Genomic DNA, 23,266 nt, shown 5'->3' on the forward strand with positions numbered 1-23,266 from the left:
ATTATAATAATATTTCATTTGGACTAATAATTTATTTGACTAATTAAATTCTATAATTTAATCATCAAATAACAAAATAATAAATCCTTTAGCAAAGATCAGAACACTCGTTAGTGTGCGACCTCATAGGTTCAATACTAAACCGGTAGTAAATTGATCACATCAATATACTAATCAAGGGTGACGTCTAGCTACACTCCTTAACGACCGGATAGAATGAAGTATACAATTTTCTCTCAAGAACCAGTAGAAGAATAATGTAGTAATTCCTTCTGTCCTTAACTGTCAAATCCTAATAGGCGACCAACTATGTGTCCATGTCAAATATATTCGACCATTGAATGACCTAAGAAACTCTTTTCTTCTTTCATTCAATTGCCCTGGCCAAGGTCTTAGTTTGGTCGTTTATAATTCATGACAACATGGAGCTTAAACTTATTACCAAGAGTTGACAGATTCCATCTTGATCAATCACTAATTCTACAAGCATTTAATCATACTCAATATCCTTTCAACTATCGCCCTAGGGCCATAAGAGTCTAGTATCAAAGCACAATAAATAACTTGTCAATTACTATGACGATCTCAGGTCAAAGGAAACGGTTACGTCACATTCTTCAAGAGAATATCCTATTGACAGTTTATGGTAATTCTAACCATTAGGAATTATCCAATGAGTCGGTTCAATGATCATATCTCTATATGCATCATCTATCTATATAATTTAGTTAATTAGATCAACTAATCTTTATCCCATAAAGACGATCACATAAATATTGATCTAATCGGATTACTAATGTCCAAATTAATAATCCTACGATCAAGAACAAATTTAGATTAAATTATAAGAAACTTCACTCTCATTATCATGATCTCCATCACAATGTCAAGTCTCAAAATTTAATCAAGGACCTTATCAAATTAATCAAGCAATTAATAACAATGATAAAAGAATATCAAATGCCATATATATTTTATAAAAATATGTTCAAAACATCAAATGTGATATTGGATCTAGGGCATATCTACTATATCCCTAACAATATACTCATAAGCCAGGAGCCTGTGTGTTCATTCAGAACAATAGCCTCTCAGTCTCACCAGATGAAGATGATGGATGCTGCCTATAATACTAACTTCTGCCCGAAATTCTTTCTTTCCCTGACCAACGCCTTCCAATTCTGCAAGAACCCCTTGGTAAACTGAACCAAATCCACCTTGCCCAAGTTTTATTGAGAAGTTATTAGTTGCATTCTGAAGTTCTCTATAGCTAAAACGAATCCGGCAACTTGTTGTTCTTTCTCCTCTGATAACAGATACTTCCCCTAATAAATTTGGATTTCGGATCGGATCGGGTTCAAACAATACAAATCCGAATCCAATCTGAAAATCCGAAATTGAGCGAATCGGTTCGAATTTCGAATATCCGGTCCAAATGCACAGCCCTACTTGTACTTCTAGACTAGAACAAGTCAGAACTAGAAAGAGCCAGCTAATTTGGCTATCAATATTTATCCAAACAAATTCCACCTAAAACTCCCACGTTACAAAACGAAAATCAACCAAAACACAGGCTCTTTTGCCACGTATATTGCCACGTGTAAGTCTGCATGCAACTAATCTTCCTATCTATAAGCCTCTTCTTCTCGGCCAAAATCAAGAAATCAGCAAAACAGAAGAATTATTACTATATTTCTCTCATTTCATTTCAGTTTTTCAGCCAAAAATAGTTAGAAAAATGGAAGGTAAACATGTACCAACTCATCCAGAAGTTCCAGGTGAACCAACAAAGACAGGAACGGCAATTCTTGAAACTGCAACTGCTACTATTCAAGGCTTTGGTCCTATTAACAAGATTCATCAGCACCTTTGCGCGTTAGATTTCTTTTACTTATATTCTCTTAATCATTTTATTTACGGAGGCGAGTTTATGAGGTGGTGCTATACAGCCTCTCTATGACAATATCGCTATATAACAACCTTTTACTATAAAGTCAAAGCTAGGAATCAATTTCGATGCTATGTTATAATATATATTCTCTATAATAATATTTCATTATAACAATCAAAAATATTTGAAACTTACAAAGAGCTTAGTTCGTTTTCGTTTTAGTTATTAGATTCACTATTACATATTTAATAAATTCTTTCGTTTTAGTTATTAGATTCACTATTACATATTTAATAAATTCTTTAATCAGTGGCGGATGCACATAGGGAGTTGTGGGTGCTTAAGCACCCATTAACTTTGGCCATATTAATACATTTATATAGGCAATCTTACAAAGATTTAGATAAATATTGAGCGATCATCTATAAGTAAATTCATTTTTCCTTTTTTTTGAAGTTTTTATCGGCGAGCACCCATAACTTTAAAATCTTGGATCCGCCACTGCCACTGTCTTAGCTGTTACGTTATTTTATAGGGTGAATTTGAACATAGGCATATTTAGGTATTACACAAAACCTAATATAAGTGGCCATGGTTAACAATTTAGAATATTTAAAATTCATTTCAATTAAAAATGTTTAGAACTCTATTGATGTTCTAAGTCGTAGGAGTGTCATGTAAATTGGAATCATTTGGAGTATTTTCTTTAAAAATCTATCTTGAAATTCTTGTTCTTTTTCTTTTCGGGCGTTGTGTGTTAGAATCTATCTTCTAGGATGTAATAATTAACTAATGCTTGAGTAACATATTGATGACTGTTTTTATTTTTATTTTTTGAAATCAGATCTTTGTTTTAATTGCTGTGTATGCTGTTGATTTCGTGTGTTGAATTTCAAAGTTGCTTGGTTAATTTGTACTATACGCATCTCTATTTTCAGGTTCCATTTCTATGGACATGACATGACTCGACAAGTCGAGGCACACCACTTCTGCGGACACCAAAACGAAGAATTCAGGCAGTGTCTCATTTACGATAGGCCAGATGCCGATGGCCGGCTGATCGGGCTCGAGTACATTGTTTCGGAGGAACTGTTCTTAACATTACCTGACGACGAAAAGAAATTCTGGCATTCCCACGAGTTCGAGGTGAAGAGTGGTGTGCTATTCATGCCTGGCGTCCCTGGTCCGATTCAACGACAAGATCTCGAAAAAGTTGCAAAAACCTATGGGAAAGTGATACATTTTTGGCAGGTAGATAGAGGTGATACACTTCCCCTAGGAATTCCTCAAGTTATGATGGCCCTTACCAGAGATGGTCAGCTCTGTGACAATCTTGCCCAAGGTATGGGAAAACTTCTTATTATTAACAAGGTAGTAAATTATAGATAGCTCGTATGGAATGGACTAAAATATATTTAAGTTAATGTACTACTATTTTTTTGTGTGATAACTTTGGTGTCCAGGAGTTTCCGCACACCTAATTCCACGGATATCTACCATTTTCCACTAGCAACAAGTATCGGATAACTCTATCTATCCACCAAGACTGGCTCGGATAGATAGGAAGAAATTACTCTCGGTGCTTCTAGATCTCATGGAATAAGGCAGAATTTCTAACAAAACTTTTCACCTCTTTGCTTTCATAGAAAAAAGAATTTAGGAGATGAAATCCCGATTACATTACCGCAGGCCAAAATTTTATTTGAAAGAGAATTCTGAATTCCCGGCTCTTAGTCATCGCTATGTGGAGTGGGCGAATAAAGATCCGGCAAAGGCAGAGATAGCGCACGGGAGGTGACACCAACCACACTCCTGGCTAGGCGCACATAGGAAGAAATTACTCTCTGTTTCATCAATTTAAATCACAAGAAATTACTCTCTGTTTCATCAATTTAGATCACACGTTTCGTTTATTGTGGGTCGATTTGACTAAACTTTAAAGTTAAATTGAATTAGTTGAACTTAGTATTTTAAAATTAAAATTTAGATATTAAATAGATATACGAAACGAAAAGTACTTCAATATGATTAAAAAAATATATTTTAAAATATTGATCAAATTTCACACGGTTAAATGAAATGTGCCGCTTAATGAGTGCCTACTATTTCTTTGATAATAGTTTTCTTGATTTAGATTGTCAATTAATACATAAATTTGTAGAAGAGTGTGTTATAATATTTTGGTTGTGTTAATATTCATTAATAATCTGATTTGTATAAATATGTAGATATGGAGAAACGTTATGGAGTATCATTCTCTGAAGAAAGAGAGAAGAGAGCAAATATGGAAGGACCAGCTCATGGAATACATCCACTTGCAAATGCAGGAAGTAAAGGGATTCAAACTGTGCTAAGAGAAGTTGATTGCAAGCCTGTGGAATCTGTTCCTAGAGTTTTTGTTTGAAGCTTTTATGGTAGGACTATATATATATATATATATAGCCTATGTAGATAGTATAAGTGGATAAAAGAGTGTTTTCGTAATCAAACATTTAACTAATAGTGTATAGCTATGAATCCCAGTTTTTTGCGTGGTATTGATTGGCTACTCTTGTTTTTGTTTGCATTTTGCGTTTTTCCTCTTCTTAAGAGGAAGATTTATCGTATAAAATTTGCCAGCACAACAACAAATATCAGCCGAGGGTCTTTTAGAAAGTTTCTATTTGCTTATAAGGTTTCCTTACACTTTACTTTGCCCTTGTACCCTCTCCCTTCCCAGACGAGACTACTGTCATAAGCCGGAACCAAGGTTTGCGGCACTAGACTAATAAGGAGAGCAGAAAGCAGCTAGCTGCCACCAGGAGATCCACGACTTTAAGATTAAGATCCGCTTATTCTTTGAGGCGTAGAGGCAGGGGTAAGGTTTGCGTACACTTTATCCTTCTCAGTCTAATTTTGTGGGTTTGTTCTACAAAGATATAGGTGTTGATGGTTTTTCCCGATGCTTGTATTTTGGTCTGCGAGTATATTTTAGACCATAGAAATGTTAGTATAATCTCACTTAGTGGGGTCTGGGGAGGGTAGTGTGTACGCAGACCTTACCCCTACCCTAGGGTAGAGAGACTGTTTCCAAAATAGACCTCCGGCATCCTTCCCTTCAAGAACTTCCCACTTTGCTCTTGGGGAGACTCGAACTCACAACCTCTCGGTTGGAAGTGGGGGTAAAAAAAAAAGGTTGAAGGTTTAGTAGATTCTTTTTTATAGGGATCTTGTCCCAGCAAAAGCAATCTATTGAAGGAATACGGGGAGTGAAAGTTGCTTTAATGTTTAATTTTTTTATGATTACTACATATACAGAGTACCATACACGTATATTCTCCCATATATAACGTATCTTATGATCTGAGACTGATCTATGTAATACAGCAACTATCTCTGGAATCAGAAAACGGGATAATATAAGCTTTCCCACATTATTGAACGACGAGAAGTTTTTTCGAATACATCATGGAGCATAAAGGCATTTGTAACAGGCAAGTTTCCTTTCCAGAATCCTACAAAAGCCAATAGATGTCACCTGTTGAACCTCTACTCAGCTTTCCAGGAGGACAATGGCGGAGTCTCTGAATTTATCCATGTTGATGACATGTAGAGATGTCTTTCACCTTTGACAACAGAGGCATACGACTCGAGCTCTTTCATGTCTTCGGTTGTTAACTTTACATACAACGCCCCAACATTTTCGTTGAAGTTCTCAATCTTGGTAGTGCCTGGTATAGGACATACATCATCTCCTTGGTGAAGAACCCAAGCCAATGCAAGTTGTGAAGAGGTGCATCCTTTTCTTGCAGCCATTAGATTCAGTTTCTCAAATACTTGCTTGTTAAGCTCAAAATTTTCTGGCCTGAACCTAGGGAAATTCTAGAAAGCAAACACGAGTAAAATAATAAATTAACAATGCAGCTGAAATAGATTTGAAACAACTCATTGATGCAACATTCAACAACTACTACTATTCTTCAATCCCAAACAAGTTGAGATCGACTATATGAAGCTTCACCGACCAATTTATACAAAACTGGCTATATTACTTCAAGGAGCAAGAACAGGTGGTTGTGTGCCAAACCAGTTGCATTTCAAGACATCTTCAAGAAAGGGCGAGTTGAAAGTTTAGGAGCATTACACTAAGCTATTCCTAGAGAAGCTATCCATAGAAATTTCCTTGAAGATTTTCCTAGTACTCTGCATGTTAACTATTCAGCGCTGGCATGGTCACCTATCACCATAACTGAAAGGTGCTGTAAGGACAAGGCATTTAATGGGCATAATTTGCCAAAGGCTTTACCTCACGGAGCAGTTTGAGAATCTCCTTAAAAATCAAGGCACGAAGAGATAAGAAGATACTATATTAAATGCAACTACAATCATCAAGTTGATGCTCAAGTCAATTTCTCTAATGGAAAGCTTGGAGTTAAAGAAGCCCACTACAACTATTCAACTTTGTAAAAACAATGTAACAATGCCTATGAACAGATAAGGCAAAAGCAGTCAACAGTTTACATGATATTATAGGACAATAATTTATGTGGTCTAACCTTGCGAAAGTCATCCTCAGACAAGTTTTCAATCAACTTTGCGCCTGCTGAGAAGAATCCTCGTCCAAGAGGACTATAAGGGACGACCCCTATGCCAAGTTGTCTGAACATGATAAGTATCAGAGCAGACACTGATTTGCTAGTAATTTGATGCAAGGGGAATGACCTAAGAGATATGTCACCTGCAAGTAGGAACTACTTCTTCCTCCAGATCTCTAGTCCACAAAGACCATTCCATCTGAACGGCTGTTATTGGATGAACAGCATGGGCCCTTCTGATTGTAGATGCAGAAGCCTCTGATAGACCTATATATTTGATTTTTCCCTCTTCAACGAGTTTCTTCAGTTCTCCCATCTTACAACAAAATGCAAGCAGTATTAGAACATTTATAATAATTGGTAAATATGGAAATGATAGTGCAGGTTCCGCATCATCATATGCCACGATCCAGATTAGAGGTGCATTACATAGATAATATTGTAACTATTACCATTATGTAATTGCATGAATCACAGGAAATGGATGCCAAATGATACACCTAGAAACTATTTATTCAAATGACACTACTTATTTAACTAGGTATAAACTTCAAAAATGTTGGGATAACCTGTGTCTTGAAATTCCAATTATAAGTATTTCAGAAATGATTTGCTGTGAAAGAGTTCATCACAAATTAATGAAATTCGTACAACAAGTTATTAAAGAAAAAGTTCGTAAAACAAAAAGAAGGCAAAATGAGCATAAACTTCAGAAGGAGTGTCACATAAAATGCATGGAGCTACTAACAGAGCCATCTTAGTATTTTTGGAAGGCAAACTTGGACAAATGTTGATTCCATAGTCTACGACCAACAAAACAGGATTTATCTGATGTTAATTGTTAGACTGTACAAGGTCAATCTGCAATAAGGACTATAAATCTATTTGCAACAAGAACAAAAATGTCAGTAATTGTCTTTAGATTAGTAAGTAGGAAGGGATTCCTCAGTATATGTGGTAGCGCTTTTTTATTCAGGTAATGTACATTGGACCTTCCCCGGGATAAGTAGCGGTTGAATGTAAACCAAAAGGTGGAGATACAGAAATTTTTACCTTTGTGCTTGACTAATCTTGGGTACCTAAGAGAGTACCCAAGATTTATCTGATGTTAATTGTTAGACTGTACAAGGTCAATCTGCAATAAGGACTATAAATCTATTTGCAACAAGAACAAAAATGTCAGTAATTGTCTTTAGATTAGTAAGTAGGAAGGGATTCCTCAGTATATGTGGTAGCGCTTTTTTATTCAGGTAATGTACATTGGACCTTCCCCGGGATAAGTAGCGGTTGAATGTAAACCAAAAGGTGGAGATACAGAAATTTTTACCTTTGTGCTTGACTAATCTTGGGTACCTAAGAGAGTAAAATGATGCTAGTAGGACACAAAGGAGTAGACACACTAGGGTCCTAATGGTCTTCATTCAGCCTTGGTGAATCCTAAATTCCCTCTATTTGTAAGCACATCTGTATATAGGGAAACCTTAGAGGAGACAACTCCTAGAATAGATTTTTTATGGCGAATAATCATTTCAAGATTGTAGCCGCTTTTGAGATCAGATATTTTAGGACCAGTTGGCATTTAAGTACTTGGACTTGTTGCTAGAGAAGGTCACACACTCAAGCTTTGAGCTACCTAACTTGAGTAGTTCTACAGGCAGAGTTGGTCACCATAAGATAAGATCCTGGAGTCCAATTCATTTGTTCTAGCAACCCGTTCTTGATAAATCCCCCTTTCTGGAGTGGCCATGAAGGACACTAACTCATCTCAGGAACTTACCAGTGGTAACATGGGATTCACCAATCTACAATGAGTTTGTGACAATCCTTCATCAGAGAGAGTTATTCGAAAGAGATTCTAACACAGCAACTAAACAATCTACTATATATGCTTTCCCATGTCAATCAGATTATATCACATCCTAAAGTTCTGCATTGAGGTTTTGCTTTCTTTATTCTTATGGCTTTTCTTCCGTCAGTCAAGGTGAAACATGTTTTTGGCTCCTCCGGTTCCATTTACTCCCTTGGCCAGACTTCATGTTTGCAATTAAACAAACAATGACAAAAAAACAACAGTTATGTCTAAAACTCAAACTAGTTGGAGTTGGCCACATGAATTGTCAATAGTTCCACTCCATTTGGACCAACCTCAATCCAAAAATCAAATTTTGTTTTTTAAGACAAAATAGGAGTTCTCTACACTTTCTAATGACATACAAATCTCTAAGCGAATATACAAGAATCCTGACAAAATCTACACCTAAGGTAAGCGAACCACATCTTTTGATAAGTAATGCAAGTGTACCATGACCAAACATTTCCCTAATTAGTTGGTATTGTCTATACGGATCTTTTACTTCCATGTGTTCTATTCTTTGTCAAATCCATATGGATTTCGAGGGATTGTAAGTTGCTCAATACAACTTCCTTCCTCTTGATGATAGGTCTACCTTGTCCCTTCCAACACTTCCCATGGATTTTATGCTTGCTATTAATCTAATAAAAATATACCTGACATATCTAGAGGATGAATAATGGTCGCACCCCAAAATCTTCATGAATATGTGACTAGTATATCAACTTGATGCACATCATGAATGTAACTTATAAATCGTGAAAACAATTACAGTGTTCCTTTAACAACAATTAGACCATCTCAACCCAACAAAATATAAGAATGCACCATTTTGGTCACTGAAGTGCTTTTTAGCTGCGATGAAGCTGGAGCTGGAGCAAGAGACGGAGATAGATGGAGGACTGTCCCAGCATGTATTTGGTGGACAATCCGGAAAGAAAAGAATTCTAGATGCTGTGAAGACAGAAGTAACTCAGTGCAGAAGATCAAACTAATTGGGTTTTACACTTTTTACTTTTTTTGTTTTTGGCGTAAAGAGAGCTACACAAAGGACATTATGACAATCCTAGATATTCTAGGACTTTGCTAGGACTGCATAGCAGAACTTCTTTTCTTTTTGCCTACTTGTAAATATGGTGTCAGTACAACCTACAACAACAACAACAACAACAACAACCCAGTATAATCCCACTTAGTGGGGTCTGGGGAGGGTAGTGTGTACGCAGACCTTACCCCTACCTAGGGTAGAGAGACTGTTTCCAAATAGACCCCCGGCATCCTTCCCTCCAAGAACTTCCCACCTTGCTCTTGGGGAGACTCGAACTCACAACCTCTCGGTTGGAAGTGGGGGTTGCTTACCATCAGAGCAACCCCTCTTGTCTACGATTTTATTAATATATACAAATATGTTACCATCTCGGAAAAAAAAGAATGCACCATTTTGTGGATTCGTCCTTTATATGAAGTGATCAAGTAATAACCACGGCATGCTGCCCAAAACCATAATTAAAATAACATGCACCTCGTCAAATAAATCATTTGATTTGACTACTTGCTAAAAGTGATGAAATACACTACAAAAACAAAACTTTGGAGCAAAGATGTCATACCGTGACTTCAATTGGCAGCTGAGTATCGATGCGATGAACATAATACAGATCAATGCAGTCGATGTCCAGTCTCTTCAAGCTAGCCTCACAACAAGCCCTTACATATCCGGGTTCACCACAAATGCCCCTTTTCCCATCTTCGAAACATATACCAAACTTGGTAGCTATTTGTACTTTCTCTCTCATTCCTTTAATAGCCTATACACAATTGCGTACTTTAACATGAACATACCTATAAAACTCTGTCAGCATATATAAAGCATAGACACATGAGGACACGTATTCAAGCAGGCACAAGAAGAACAACCATGAGGTATCAGGTTCAAATCCCAGTGGAGGCAAAAAAACACTAGTTGGTATCCGGTGGAATAGTCAAGGTGCGCAAGCTGAGGCGAACACCTCGGTCATAAAAGAAAACAAGAGTATATTTTTACATACTAAGGTCAAATAATCTAAAACTGCTAATATTAAATTAAAGTCTAAAGAGAAATCCAGAATGCAAAATCTTCCTTATAAATTTAACACAAAAGTTTCATACTTTTTAAAGAGAATTAGTAAATAAATTTCATTTAAAATTTAGTAAGAAGAAAAGAACTTAAAGATCACTCTTTTTTTCAATATAACCTGAGAATTAAGAGAATTTGCCATAAAATTTCATTTTTTTCTTAGTGAACTATTAAAATAGCACAACTGCTACAGAAACACAAAGGTACAACATATTAAGCAGGAAGTACAAAACTAATATATGCAGCTTCGGTATATATAAAGAAGCTTCCATATACCACCACTATCAAGAAAATCTGTCCTTTTTGCTTAGCGAACAATTAAAAGACCATAACATCTATAACAACACAAAACGTACAACAAAGTAAGCATAAAGTACAACAAATCCATGCAGCCTTAGCAATAAATATTTAAAAAAAAAAAGTTTTATCACCTTGCCAATGAGGATTTCGTTGGTTAGAGGTCCATAGATATCAGAAGTATCGAGGAAAGTGACTCCAGTATCAATGGCGTGATGGAGTACTTTGATCATTTCGGGCTCGGGCTTGGGCGGGCCGTAGTTACCGGACATACTCATACAGCCCAGCCCGATTCTGGAAACTTCTAGTCCTTGTGAACCTAGCTTAATTCTCGGTACTTGTAACGGCATCGTTTTCTCCATCTTCTCCGGCTGTCTGAAAATAGTTAGTAGCTCTTATGACTTGTTGAGTGGTGATCGTAAAATGAAGTTTATGATTTTTATAAATAGAAAATAACTTTGACAGGTAAGTAAATTGCACTATAAGTTCATAAAGTTTGAGGGATGCTGCAATTAGGCTCCTGAAGTTTTTTATTTCTGTTAATTTCCCCTCAAGTAGTATATTTGACTATTTGATTTTGTAAAGGTACTTTGTGTGATTAGACTGACGATAATTTACATGATATATAAGCAAGGAAAGAGTGAAATTTAACAGCCCGTTTGGACATAAGACTTTTTTCTTTTCTTTTTTGAAAAAAAGTTTTCATTTTTTTTCGTAATCAGTGTTTGGCCATAAAATTTTCACTTGAAGATGAATTTTGAAATTTTTCAAAAATTTAAAAAATTCTAAAAAGCTATTTTCAAAATTTTCACTCAGATCACTCACAAAACTTCAAAAAATAACCTAAAATTATATTCATATCCAAACACAATTCTAATTTTTCAAATATCATTTTCACTTGAAAAAAAAAATTGTCTTTTTTTTTAAAATTTTGAAATTTTTATGTCCAAAAACACTCGTTCCTTTCAAATAGAATATTAATATTTTTCTTTAACTAATGCCAAAATAGTCTCTCTCTCTATATATATAAAGAAGGTCAAACCCTAACATGGCACCTCTTATGGACTAGGAATTGCATTTATTTAATTTCTCAGTTTTTTGTCATTTTCCCCTCCAAACTTCTCTTCAACTAATATTCGGTTACAAAGTAATTTTTTTTATACGTTTTTTCCCAAACGACTGTTTATATGCCTTTTCCCGGACGAACATCTATAGGTCTTCACATATCGTGCGTATACCGTCCGAGGAACTTAAGATGATGGCATTCTCCTCTCGATTTTTCCATCTCAATTTTTATAAATCTTGCATTTAGTTTTCTTATTCGACGACAATATGAATACAGAGAACAAAGAAGGGTTGAAGTAAGAACAAAGGAAAGGAATGACGAATATCAAATCAAACTATTTGGTGGATAAATTTCAATGGGAAAAGAGGTAGTTCCTTTATTAAAGTTACAATCTTTTTTCCTTTCTTTGTAGATGTACACTTATTTTGTAAGTAATTTTTATTAGGGATTGTCATGACATCTCTTGATACAGGGTTTGGGATTCTATTACAACTTGAAGATGGAAATTTATCGATTTTCTCTTTTCTGAATATGCTATGTTCATATTAGATTTTTGCCACTCTTTTAGGTGGTTGTCTTGAGTATATGCCTTGATGCTCCAGTAACTGCGACTCAGGACGAACATCTATAGGTCACAGTTACTGGAGAATTCGGTTACAAAGTAGTTTTGATACGTCTTTTCCCAAACGACTGTTTATATGCCTTTTCCCGGACGAACATCTATAGCTTTTCACAATCCGGCCAAGGAACGGAAGATGATGACATTCTCCTCTCGATTTTTCTATCTCGATTTTTACAAATCCTGCATTTAGTTTTCTTATTCGACGACAAGATGAACACAGAGGACAAAGAAGGGTTGAAGTAAGAACAAAGGAAAGGAATGACGAATATCAAATCAAACTATTCGGTTGATAAATTTCAATGGGAAAAGAGGTAGTTCTTTTATTAAAGTTACATTCTTTTTCCTTTCTTTGTAGATGTTCACTTGTTTTTGTAAGTAGTTTTTATTAGGGATTGTCATAACATCTCTTGAAATAGGGTTTAGGATTTTATTACAATTTGAAGATGAAAATTCAGGGATTTTTCCTTTTCTGAATATGCTATGTTCATATTAGATTTTTGTCATTCTTTCAGGTGGGTTGTCTTGAGTATGTGCCTTGATGCTCTAGTAATTGCGACTAAGGACGAACATCTATAAGCCGCAATTACTGGAGCATTCGGTTGCAAAGATTTTTTTATACGTCTTTTCCCAAACGACTGTTTATATGCCTTTTCCCGGACGAACATTTATAGATCTTCACAAATCGTGCGTATGCCGGTCGAGGAACGGAAGATGATGACATTCTCCTCTCGATTTTTCCATCTTGTTTTTTACAAATCCTGCATTTAGTTTTCTTATTCGACGACAAGATGAACACAGAGGACAAAGAAGGGTTGAAGTAAGAACAAAGTAAAGAAATGACGAATATCAAATCAAACTATTCGGTGGATAAATTTCAATGGGAAAAGAGGTAGTTCTTTTATTAAAGTTACATTCTTTTTCCTTTCTTTGAAGATGTTCACTTGTTTTTGTAAGTAGTTTTTATTAGGGATTGTCATGACATCTCTTGAAATAAGGTTGAGGATTCTATTACAATTTGAAGATGGAAATTTGGGGATTTTTCCTTTTCTGAATATGCTATGTCCATATTAGATTTTTGCCACTCTTTCAGGTGGTTGTCTTAAGTATGTGCCTTGATGCTTCAGTAATTGCGACTCAGGATGAACATCTATAGGTCTCAGTTACTAGAGAATTCGGTTACAAAGAAGTTTTTATACATCTTTTGCCAAACAACTGTTTATATGCCTTTTCCCGGACGAACATCTATAAGTCTTCACAAATCGTGATGTCGGCCGAGGAACGGAAGATGATGACATTCTCCTCTCGATTTTTCCATCTCGATTTTTACAAATCCTTCATTTAATTTTCTTATTCGATGGCAAGATGAACACAAAGGACAAAGAAGGGTTGAAATAAGAACAAAGGAAAGGATTGACGAATATCTAATCAAACTATTTGGGAAAAGAGGTAGTTCTTTTATTAAAGTTACATTCTTTTTCCTTTCTTTGTAGATGTTCACTTGTTTTTGTAAGTAGTTTTTATTAGGGATTGTCATGACATCTCTTGAAATAGGGTTTAGGATTCTATTACAATTTGACGATGGAAATTTGGGGATTTTTCCTTTTCTGAATATGCTATGCTCATATTAGATTTTTGCCACTCTTTCAGGTGGTTGTCTTAAGTAAGTGCCTTGATGCTCCAGTAATTGCGACTCAGGACGAACATCTATAGGTCGCAGTTACTGGAGCATTCGGTTACAAAGAATTTTTTATATGTCTTTTGCTAAACGACTGTTTATATGCCTTTTCCCGGACGAACATCTATAGGTCTTCACAAATCGTGCGTATGCCGGCCGAGGAACGGAAGATGATGACATTCTCCTCTCGATTTTTACAAATCCTGCATTTAGTTTTATTATTCGACGACAAGATGAACACAGAGGACAAAGAAGGGTTGAAGTAAGAAAATTGACGAATATCAAATCAAATTATTTGGTGGATAAATTTCAATTGGAAAAGAGGTAGTTCTTTTATTAAAGTTACATTCTTTTTCCTTTCTTTGTAGATGTTCACTTGTTTTTGTAAGTAGTTTTTATTAGGAATTGTCATGACATCTCTTGAAATAGGGTTTAGGATTCTACTACAATTTGAAGATGGAAATTTGGGGATTTTTCCTTTTCTGAATATGCTATGTTCATATTAGATTTTTGCCACTCTTTCAGGTGGTTGTCTTGAGTATGTGCCTTGATGCTCCAGTAATTGCGACTCAGGACGAATATCTATAGGTCGCAGTTACTGGAGCATTCAGTTACAAAGAATTTTTTATACGTCTTTTCCCAAACGACTGTTTATATGCCTTTTCCCGGACGAACATCTATAGGCCAGGTCTTCACAAATCGTGCGTATGCCGACCGAGGAACGGAGGATGATGACATTCTCCTCTCGATTTTTACAAATCCTGCATTTAGTTTTCTTATTCGATGACAAGATGAACACAAAGGACAAAAGAATGGTTGAAGTACGAACAAAGGAAAGGAATGACAAATATCAATATTCAGTGGATAAATTTCAATGGGAAAAGAGGTAGTTCTTTTATTAATATTACATTCTTTTTCCTTTCTTTGTAGATGTTCACTTATTTTGTAAGTAATTTTTATTAGGGATTGTCATGACATCTCTAACAGGGTTTGGGATTCTATTACAATTTGAAGATTGAAATTTGGGGATTTTTCCTTTTCTGAATATGCTATGTTCATATTAGATTTTTGCCACTCTTTCATGTGGTTGTCTTGAGTTTGTGCCTTGATGCTCCAGTTACTGCGACTCAGGAAATCCAGCCCTGAATTCAAATGTCCTCAATGGTAGGGTTACTATGAAGTGTTTCCTTGGAATTTTGACAGTATTATTTTCCTAACAATTTGTTGAATATCGGGTAATTACTCTTATTAATTTGAAAAGTTGAAAGAACTAATAGTCTGTATCACGTTCTTTATGTGTTTGACAATATGGTCTAAAGAAGTAATAAACAAAATATTATTAATAAGAAGATGAATTCTCTACAAAGTAATCTCTATATTATTACTTTTATATTGAACTTAAACGTAGGGTGAAATTTGAATGAATCAAAATACAGTTTAACATTTTATTCAACAAATATTTAGTTATAAAAAATAGCCAAAGTACATCTTTATTAGTATATTATTTGCATAGTAGATTTTACTGGATACCTGATTGAATGTTTTATCAACTTTACTGTTGAGTAGTTGAAAGAGTAATGTCTGACCACCTTACCATTAAACTGTTGTGGAAAGAAGTTGATTGAATTTTAGATGCAATACAAATGAGAGAAGTCACTGATCTCTCGGTTGGAAGTTCATATACAAGTGCAGCGATCTCCAATATATTATGTTGAAACTTTCCGTGTTGCAGCAAAATAGTGGCTATTTTTCAATAACTTAACAAATGCTGGCTATTCTTGAATGACCAATCCGAAAACTGGCTAGCCCGTGTTATTTTTACGCTTATAAAAGTTTCCAGCCCTGCAAATTGGATTAAAGTTTAAATGCATATTTTGTATTTTGGTTTGGTCAACGTATGGCTTTATTCGAATGGCTTTCATCACTGTGTACCAAAGATCAGAATTGCATGTTATAAATACAACAACATACCTAGTAAAATTCCATTGGTGGGGTCTAGGGAAAGTAGGATGTATGCAGACCTTACCCCTACTCCGGAAGGGTAGAGAGGCTGTTTCCGGAAGACCCTCGGCTCAACAGGAGATATAATAATTTCAAAAAAGACACGAAAGAAGAGATAGGTAACAACAAAAAAAGCAAGAGAAGTGATAATAATATCTTAAAATAGACCAAATAGGTGAAAGGGAGTGCAATAATAAAATCATATGTAAAATAACAAAATAGTGTGAACATAACATATACCGCTACCATACCTAGGCATAACTCTATCAGACTACCCGGTACAAAGAGGGAAAAACTATGAACTACCCCTAGCCTACAACCCTAATGCTCGACCTCCACGCTTTCCTATCAAGAGCCATGTCCTCGGAAATCTCGAGTCGCGCCATGTCTTGCCTGATCACCTCTCCCCAATTCTTCTTAGGTCGCCCTCTACCTCTTCTCGTACCTGCCAAAGCCAACCGCTCGCACCTCCTAACCGGGGAATCTATGGTTCTCCTCCGCACGTGTCCAAACCACCTCATCTTGTCGTCCACAGGAGCAACGCCCACCTTCTCCCTAATAACTTCATTTCCTTATCTTATCCAGTTTAGTATGCCCGCACATCTATCTCAACATCCTCATCTCGGCTACTTTCATCTTCTGGATATGTGAATTCTTAACTGGCCAACACTCAGCCCCATATAACATAGCCGGCCTAACCACCGCTCTGTAGAACTTACCTTTAAGTTTCAATGGTACCCTCTTGTCACATAGGACTCCAGATGCTAACCCAATTCATCCACCCCACCCCAATGTGGTGCGTGACATCCCCATCGATCTCCCCATCACCCTGGATAATAGACCCTAGGTACTTGAAACTTTCTCTCTTGGGTATGACTTGTGAGTCGAGCCTCACCACCCCGTCCGCTTCCCCCGACACACCGCTGAACTTACACTCCAGATATTCCGTCTTAGTCCTACTCAACTTGAAACCTTTGGACTCCAGAGCCTGCCTCCACACCTCCAATCTCTCATTAACACCGCTACGCGACTCATCGATCAAAACTATATCATCAGCGAACAACATACGCCATGGCACCTCCCCTTGAATATGGTGTGTCAATGCATCCATCGTCAGAGCAAATAAGAAAGGGCTAAGCGCAGATCCTTGGTGTAACCCCATAATCACCGGAAAAAGCTCGGTGTCACCTCCCGCAGTCCTGACCTGAGTCTTAGATCCATCATACATATCCTTTATCGATTCAACGTATGCTACCTGCACCCCTTTCACTTCCAGGCATCGCCAAAGAACGTCCCTAGGGACCCTGTCATACGCCTTTTCTAGGTCAATAAACACCATGTGCAAATCCCTCTTCCTCTCCCTGTGTTTTTCCACCAACCTCCTTATCAGGTGGATAGCTTCCGTAGTAGAACGTCCCAGTATGAATCCGAACTGATTTTCAGAAATAGATACCGCCCTCCTCACCCTCCCTTCCATCACCCTCTCCCAAACTTTCATGGTATGACTTAACAACTTGATGCCCCTATAATTGTTACAATTCTAGATATCGCCTTTGTTCTTAAACAGCGGAATCAACAAACTACACCTCCACTCATCTGGCATCCTCTTCGTCTTGAAAATAACATTAAATAACCCAGTCAGCCATTCTAAGCCCGCTCTACCCACGTACCTCCAAAATTCTACTGGAATCTCGTCTGATCCTATCGCTTTGCCCCGACTCATCTTACCCACAGCTTTTACTACCTCCTCAACCTTGATACGCCTACAGTACCCAAAGTCACGATGACTCTCGGAGTGTCCCAACTCCCCTAGCACGATGCTACTACTCCCCTCTTCATTCCGAAGTTTATGAAAGTACGTCTGCCATCTATGCTTAATTTGGGAGTCCTCCGTCAATACTCTGCCTTCATCGTCTTTGATGCACCTCACTTGATCCAGGTCACGAGCCATTCTCTCTCGCTTTAGCCAGCCGAAATAGCTTCTTGTCCCTACCTTTGCCCCCCAGTTCCTCATACAAACGGTCAAACGCAACAGTCTTAGCATCTGAATTAACATTTCTTTTTCCCCTTTTTCTTTTCCTATAAATTAAAATTTCTTATATTGCATGTTATAGAATTAACTTTTGTATAACTTATAGATTTTTAAATAGTTTTGTATAAAGGAGTTCTTTTTTAAAAAAAAAATGTTTATGACACTACTAGGAAATAGGTACAGGTTCTTACAAGTTATTTCCTGAAATCAGACATATGATGACTAATTTTGGAACTAAATCTCGATTGCAGTGTTATCTTAAATATGTGTTCCAATTCATCCAATTCACTACAGTATGATTGTCTTTGTTGCAATTATCCAGTGTTTGTAAAATCAATGACATGAAAAGTGTTAGATATAAAATTAATTTTCTTATACACATGCAAAATTTATATGTATACCAATTAAGTTTAAATTTATAAAACAAAATGTTAATTCATTTATTGATGATCGCGCGAAGCGCGATAAATTTACTAGTATGTATAATAAAACAAGATCCCCTAAATACATTCCTGAACTGTTTTTGTCTTAACTATTCCTTGAACTAGGCAGTTTGATAGGTATATATTCCTGAACGTTAATGTGTCAAAGAATGTTAACACACTCTCGTTTAGGCATACGAGAGTGAAGAAAAACAAAAATAAAAAATCAATTTTTCGTTAATTGTCACATAATCATATAGAATGATTTATTTGTTCCAATTCTTTATTTCTTCTTGCTTTTTCTTAATATACAATGCATATTTTACTAAGCTTGTGCAACTTAAAATTCCGTTTTAAATTTGAGATGTTTTTGATTTGACTAAACTTACTTGCACAAGTTTAAGTAAAAACTTCATATGTTTTGTGGTACAATATTTGTTGTGAGAATATGCGGGGTTGTATTATTGAGGATTGTGGGTAGTCAAAACCTTCCACTACTTGGATGAAAAGTTCCATATCCATGTTCTCCTTCTCCCTTCTTTTTTCTTCTCCAAATATAAGGCATAATTTTCCATCACAAATACAATGACAACTCGAATATGCACACAAAGGAATTGCTAAAAAAAACCTCAGCTTTGAAATTTTCAGTCAGTCTCTTGCAAAGTACATAAGTACATTGAAAATGTGATTCCACGGTTCGAACCCACGATCTATACGTCACACCGAGATAACTTGACAGTTGCTCCAAGACTCCCCTTCTAAATTACGGCATCGGAATTTCATATTTGCTGAAATTTTAGTAAATTTTCACACACACATATATATATATACTTTTTGTGCAAATACTTGGTTATATTGGACTCAATGAACTATGCTCCATCCACCATTGCGCGTCAAACATTATTATTCAGCTTTCCAGGAGGACAATGGTGGAGTCTCAGAATTTATCCAAGTTCCCCACATGAACGCATGCCTTTCGCCTTTGACCATATCAGCATAAGCACAGGACTCCAGCTCTGCTATCTCATCTGCTGTTAGTTTTACAGATACGGCTTCAATATTTTCATTGAGGTTCTCAATCTTGGTGGTACCAGGTATGGGGCATATGTCATCTCCTTTGTGAAGAACCCAAGCCAATGCAAGTTGTGATGTGGTGCATCTTTTTCTTGATGCTATTTTCTTGAGTTGCTCGAATATTTGCTTGTTGTGCTCAAAATTCTCAGGCTTGAACCTTGGTATATTCTGGCAAAACAAATGGTGAAAGCAATGTATATCAGCCATATTTTACAGTATGTTTTGTCCGTTAATTATAACACGCTATATCAAAAGAGATTGAGCAAAAAGGATATGTTGGCAATCTTTAGAACATGGTCTTGCACCTGCTTGACTGGTTGGATCTTGAAAATGAATCCATGGCCAAATGACTCTTAACAAACTACAACATCCTCTAGTAGTAAAATGGCTCAAGGGATACACTCATCTGCTTGACTAAATATTACTCCCTTCCGATAAAAAAGAACGGCATCAATATTATCTACAGAGTCAACCAGCTTTTATTTGAATGATTTGTTTAAATATTTTAAAAAATTATAAGTATAGAAAGTGTGATATTTGGTACTCTTTACATCCCAAAAGGAAAGACTCTTTTACTAGTTGGAGTCCTACAATTTCTCTGTTTTCTTTTGACGACAACTTCTTTTAAACACCTCTTTTTAATATTTCCAAATTCGAATTATAACTTTTGTGATCTCCAGTACTTTTTTCAATAATTTCGAAATACATTATATTGATTCAGTAGGAGGCATTATCACCTCATATCAAAAGAACGTAAAGCATATGCTTGAGCACTACCATAAAATATTGAATCTAAATATGGACATTCATAAACTTTAATGCGAGGAAAGTCACAAACTTGATGCTAAATCTGAGCTTGTTTGTAGAGTTTGACAAAAGGCCAATGACACATGTTAAGTTAAAGCAAAATGATGACTATGATACACGACTAAAGTGGATGCAAATGATGGTTATTTGATATCAAAGACAGAAAAATTAACTGAACCAACCTTGCGGAAGTCGCCGTCGGCCAAGCTCTCAATCAACTGTGGACCTGCTGAGAAGAATCCTCGTCCAAGAGGACTATATGGGACAATCCCGATTCCTAATTCTCTGAAAAGGGCATTATTCAGAAACCTTTTCATTATCTAGAAGAATGAAATCTAAGAGACACATTACATGCAAGTAGGGACTATTTCTTCCTCCAGATCTCTGGTCCACAAAGACCACTCCAACTGAACAGCTGTTATTGGATGCACTGCATGCGCCCTTCTAATTGTTGCTGCACAAGCCTCAGACAGACCTATATATTTGATTTTACCCTCTTCAACCAGTTTCTTCAGTTCTCCTATCTACACACTATGCCACACAATATCATAACAAAAAATAGCAATAAATGTTAAGCACAATAAACGAACTGCCCGATGTTTTATGTCATATAAAGCCTCAAAAAGTCCACCCCTCTTTTCCCCTCCCAAACTCAGCTAGTGAGATTTTAGTCGTTGTTGTTGATTAGTATCGTCTTGGTGATGCTTCAAAAATTACAGTAGCTAACAATCATGCATCTTCTTCTCCTTAAATTGTCTATTGAAAAAGTAGCATCTCACACTGTAGCAGACTATACAAAAAAATCCACCTTCTTTAGAACCCTGATCTCCAAAATGATTTCCATGCAGGTCTCAGCTAACCTTTGTTACACAGTTGACTGCAATGTGATTTCACCATAAAGAATTTGCTGGTGACAGAGTGTAGAGCAAAGTTAGTCTGACGTAAAGAGAAGAAGTCTTTCCACCTCAACAGGGTTTAGGAGTACATGGGGTGATGCACCAAAGGTAGATTTGTGGGTTGAATTCCACTGGAAAAGGGGCCGAAACTGGGTTTTCAGTAGGAAACTTGTTTTTGGAGCAACTATGAAATTACAGTTAGCATAGACAAGCGTTTCTTTTTTGTAGAGAATCATGTCTCTTATGGAAATTCTCTACCATATGCGAGATAAATTTATCACAAAAATTTCAAGGTATTGGCCTATCCTCCGAGAATTTGAGAGAAACACATAGCATAGACTTCAAAATTCCACCTTTTTGTACCCCACTTTTTCTGTACTGTTAGTCAAACAAAAGTCCAACTCTGACTTTTGTCTTGTGGATTGACAATGCAAACAACGCATCAGAAGATCTTCATGGAAAATATCAACATGGAAATAAGAAAAGTGCATGCAAATAAAATAGCTCAGACCATTTCCCACACAGTTGAATCAATCACTGCACTTTCTAAAAAGAGAATAGAATTTTTTTTGCTGTTTTTTATTGACTGGTTACGTATTTCTTTACACATATCATACGATCCAACTATTTGCTAGAACTCTTCAAATATAATAAATGAATAAAAAACTGGAACTAAGATGTCAAACCGTCATTTCAATAGGCACTCGGATATCAATGCGATGAACATAATAAAGATCAATGCAGTCGATGTCCAGTCGCTTCAAGCTAGCTTCACAACAAGCTCTTACATATTCTGGTTCACCACAAATGTCCATTTTCCCATCTTTGAAACTTATGCCAAACTTGGAAGCTATTTGTACTCTTTCTCTCATTCCTTTGATTGCCTAAACATATCAAATTTAGCATGCACATATTTAACATCCCTTCTAATTTAATTAGAACAAAAAGGAATTTCCATAATTTTTGGAAAACAATATAAACTAATTAAAAAGGGATTAAAAAAATTATCAAATAACTAATTCTTGCAACATTGCAAAATAAGAAAAAAATAATTATTTTGTTGGGCGAATTTACTTCTCACCAAAAACATTTTCTGGTCGAAGTTCGTAACTTTCAACTTCAAAATTAACTTAGCAGAATTAATTTTAAAAGTATAATTATAGAAGCATACTGAAAAAGCAGAAAGGTACAAAATTTAAAGGCAGAAGGTACAACACATTCAAGTTGCTACTTATTATTTTTACCTTGCCGATGAGAAGTTCATTGGTGTGGGGTCCATATTGATCGGAGGTGTCGAGAAAGGTGACGCCGTTATCAATGGCGTGTTGGATAAGCTTGATCATTTCGGGTTCGGGCTTGGGCGGGCCATGATTGGGTGACATACCCCTACAGCCCAGCCCGATTCTAGAGACTTCTAAGCCTTGTGAGCCTAGCTTGATCCTCGGCACCTCGCTCGCCGGCGTTGCCATTTTCTCCGGGAATCTCCGCTCTCAAGCCTGAACAGTGAGCTCTAAACAGAATATAATATGTTGACAAAAGTTTGACTAAGTAAATTGCATTTTAAGCCCATAAAGTTTGAGGGAAGTTGCAGTTATATCCGCGAAGAAGGATTTGAATCTACAACAACAGCAACCCAGTGTAATCCCATAAGTGGGGTCTGGGGAGGGTAATATGTACGCAGACCTTACCTCTACCCCGAGGGGCAGAGAGGCTGTTTCCAGGAGACCCTCGGCTCAAGAAGGCAACAAGAGACACTATATTAGTACTATCAATAGACTCATAATAAAATAACATACAATACCATAAAATCCATAACATAACATAAATACCATAAAATAACAAAATAACAGCAATATAAGAGATATAAGAAATACGAGAAAGATGTAAGGATTTGAATTTAAAATTAGCAAAAATATTTTTAAAAGTTGCTCTTAGAATTAA

The 23,266-nt window shown here is 36.3% G+C and overlaps 3 protein-coding genes across 3 annotated transcripts; 1 reads left to right on the forward strand and 2 right to left on the reverse strand.

Moving 5' to 3' along the window:
• The first annotated feature begins 1,648 nt into the window (after window positions 1–1,648).
• Window positions 1,649–4,455, forward strand: LOC107767023 (oil body-associated protein 1A-like). The gene is made up of 3 exons (XM_016585936.2): window positions 1,649–1,875; window positions 2,830–3,233; window positions 4,120–4,455. The coding sequence occupies exons 1-3, from the start codon at window positions 1,739–1,741 to the stop codon at window positions 4,293–4,295; spliced, it is 717 nt and encodes a 238-aa protein (XP_016441422.1). The 5' UTR covers window positions 1,649–1,738; the 3' UTR covers window positions 4,296–4,455.
• A 691-nt stretch (window positions 4,456–5,146) lies between these two features.
• Window positions 5,147–11,153, reverse strand: LOC107767026 (putative aldo-keto reductase 2). The gene is made up of 5 exons (XM_016585938.2): window positions 10,865–11,153; window positions 9,928–10,125; window positions 6,609–6,781; window positions 6,427–6,529; window positions 5,147–5,752 (listed from the first exon to the last, which is right to left on the reverse strand). The coding sequence occupies exons 1-5, from the start codon at window positions 11,090–11,092 to the stop codon at window positions 5,420–5,422; spliced, it is 1,035 nt and encodes a 344-aa protein (XP_016441424.1). The 5' UTR covers window positions 11,093–11,153; the 3' UTR covers window positions 5,147–5,419.
• An 8,009-nt stretch (window positions 11,154–19,162) lies between these two features.
• Window positions 19,163–22,876, reverse strand: LOC107767025 (putative aldo-keto reductase 2). The gene is made up of 5 exons (XM_016585937.2): window positions 22,570–22,876; window positions 22,012–22,209; window positions 20,781–20,953; window positions 20,612–20,714; window positions 19,163–19,790 (listed from the first exon to the last, which is right to left on the reverse strand). The coding sequence occupies exons 1-5, from the start codon at window positions 22,792–22,794 to the stop codon at window positions 19,452–19,454; spliced, it is 1,038 nt and encodes a 345-aa protein (XP_016441423.1). The 5' UTR covers window positions 22,795–22,876; the 3' UTR covers window positions 19,163–19,451.
• Window positions 22,877–23,266: the final 390 nt, after the last annotated feature.

The sequence above is a fragment of the Nicotiana tabacum genome, chromosome 7, assembly GCF_000715075.1.
Source record: "Nicotiana tabacum cultivar K326 chromosome 7, ASM71507v2, whole genome shotgun sequence".
NCBI classification, from domain to species: Eukaryota; Viridiplantae; Streptophyta; class Magnoliopsida; order Solanales; family Solanaceae; genus Nicotiana; species Nicotiana tabacum.